This window comes from Merops nubicus, unplaced genomic scaffold (genome assembly GCF_000691845.1).
Source record: "Merops nubicus isolate BGI_N331 unplaced genomic scaffold, ASM69184v1 scaffold5709, whole genome shotgun sequence".
In the NCBI taxonomy this organism is placed as follows: Eukaryota; Metazoa; Chordata; class Aves; order Coraciiformes; family Meropidae; genus Merops; species Merops nubicus.
In genome coordinates this window covers 7,338-9,378 of record NW_008632978.1, presented here as the reverse complement: position 1 = coordinate 9,378, position 2,041 = coordinate 7,338, and the positions used below count along the sequence as shown (strand labels likewise).

Sequence of the window (2,041 nt, the reverse complement as noted above, 5' to 3'; positions counted from 1 at the left end):
CCATTCCTCCTTATGCCACAACCCTCTACAATCATCCACTCCAGAGAACACCAGGATCTCCATTAACAGGCTGAGCCAAAGGCCATTCCAGAGGTCACAGAGCCACCAATCCAGCTCTGCTGATCCTTTCTCCTGGGTCCATCTGCCCAGCACAGCAGAGGTTCATCTCCTCCCCACTACAACCCTACTATGGGCTGGTTGAAAGAGGTTGCTCAAATAATCCAAGTTTTCCCCCTGATTAATTCAGTAAATCTAAGAATTAGACCCCCAAAGCCTGAATTTCAGGGGTACACCAGCCCCTGTGCTCAGCCAGCACGACCTCCAGCTCTCTGCTTCTCCTTGCAAGGTTAGACAGCACCAGAAAACACAGCAGAGAGACTGTTCCTTTGAACCACCAACTGCAAACACACCTTTGCCCCAACAGCAGCAGCTGAGGGAACTTGTTCTGCAGATGAACACAAGCATCCACCTTCCTAGGAGCATCAGAGACCAAACCCAAACCCCTCCTCTGGAGGCTCCTTCCAGCTCAAAGCTCAGGAGCAAGGCTCCAGCTCTTGCCACACGGGACCTTCAGGCTCCTCTGAAGTGTAGCTGGTAGAAACCAGCCCAGCATCCTGCCAGAAGGGTGCCAGGAGTTTCCTACCCAGGTCCTCCCCCACCTACCTGGTTAATGACTTCTCCAGGCACACTTATTTCTCTGTGGCATCATCCATCAACACCTTCTTGTACTGGCCGTGGCCTGTCGCAACGAATTTATACTTTTTGCCAGGAGTGGGCTGAAGAGAGGAGAAAAAGAGCCCAAATCAGGATTTCCTCCCCTTAAATAAACAGTTGAGGTCCAATAACTGAAGCCAGAGGAGCGTGGAGTAGAGTTGTGCAACCTCAAAGGGTTTGGAGACAACCTAACTCTGTGCTCCACATAAAACTCTGACTGGCCACCACTTTCTGTCAGCATAAAGTGGTACAAAAAGGGCAGGATTTGCTCCAGGAAAGGGCAGATGCCACCCTGGGCATCATAAAAGAAGCCTCATCTAATGTCCAGGACCTGCAGGCCAGGCTTGGTTTCATCCATGGCAAGATCTGGCTTCATTTACCATCAACTGGCAGAAGAACCAACCCAAGAACATCCAAAATACTTTGATGTTCCTCTCCCAGCCTGGCCAGTTGGAGCAGCAGCTGGTTGCTCCACTTGAAAAGTTATTCCCACAAACATCCAAGAACCCCCAAGACATCCACAGTGGTTGAGGCTGTCTTGGGTTCAGTTCCACTTCATTTTGCAGCTTTTCTTTATTTTCCAGTGTAAAAAAAGCTTGACAAGAGCAAAGTAACTCATATTTGTAGTTCAACTGGAGCCTAGAAGGTCAAAGCTCTCAACTCATGGGCTGAGAACATGCTGCTCAAGACCTCCTTTAGTATTTAGTGGTTATAAAGTGATTTTTGCCCTCATTTTTACTGGGCCTGAAGCAACAGCAGCTCACTGGTAGGAAGAGCTCTTGGTTACACCACTGCACTGATGGACACAGGCAGCCCAAGTCCCTGCAGAACATCACCATCCCCTCAACACACCCAACCCAGCCAGGAGCTCTTCTTTTTTCCCCAGCAGAGCACGTGCTTTCACACCCACCTTGATGCTGGTGTCAGGTTTGGGATTGCCCTTCTGCTCCCAAAGGCTCCTTTTACTCACAATGTCTCCAGCCACAATATCCTGAGGAGATCAGAGAATGGTTTGGGTTAGAAGAGACCTTTCAAGCTCATCCAGTCCAAGCCCTCTGCACTGAGCAGGGTGCTCAGAGCTCCATCCAACCTCCCCTGGGATGGTTCCAGGGATGGGGCAGTGATCATCTCTCTGGGCAACCTGGGACAAGGGTCTCACCACCCTCCATCAAATATTTCTTCTTTCTCTCTGGTCTAAATCTCCCTCTTTAAGAACCTTCACCCCTTGTCCTGTCACAACAAGCCCCCATCTTTCTCAGAGGCCCCTGGCAGCCCCCAGCAGGTCTCCCCAGCTGGAGCCTTCTCCTCTGGGGCTGCCCCAGCCCAA

General features: G+C 50.8%; 1 protein-coding gene across 1 annotated transcript in view; it reads right to left on the bottom strand.

Moving 5' to 3' along the window:
* Window positions 1-689: 689 nt before the first annotated feature.
* The window catches only part of LOC103780405 (lymphocyte-specific protein 1-like), a gene marked incomplete at its 5' end in the record, with an annotated part of 7,187 nt that continues 5,835 nt past the window's right edge, over window positions 690-2,041 (bottom strand). The window contains 2 exons of the mRNA XM_008948076.1: window positions 690-776; window positions 1,625-1,705. Coding sequence (XP_008946324.1) covers window positions 690-776; window positions 1,625-1,705 — 168 coding nt within the window. The remainder of the gene's footprint in view (window positions 777-1,624; window positions 1,706-2,041) is intronic.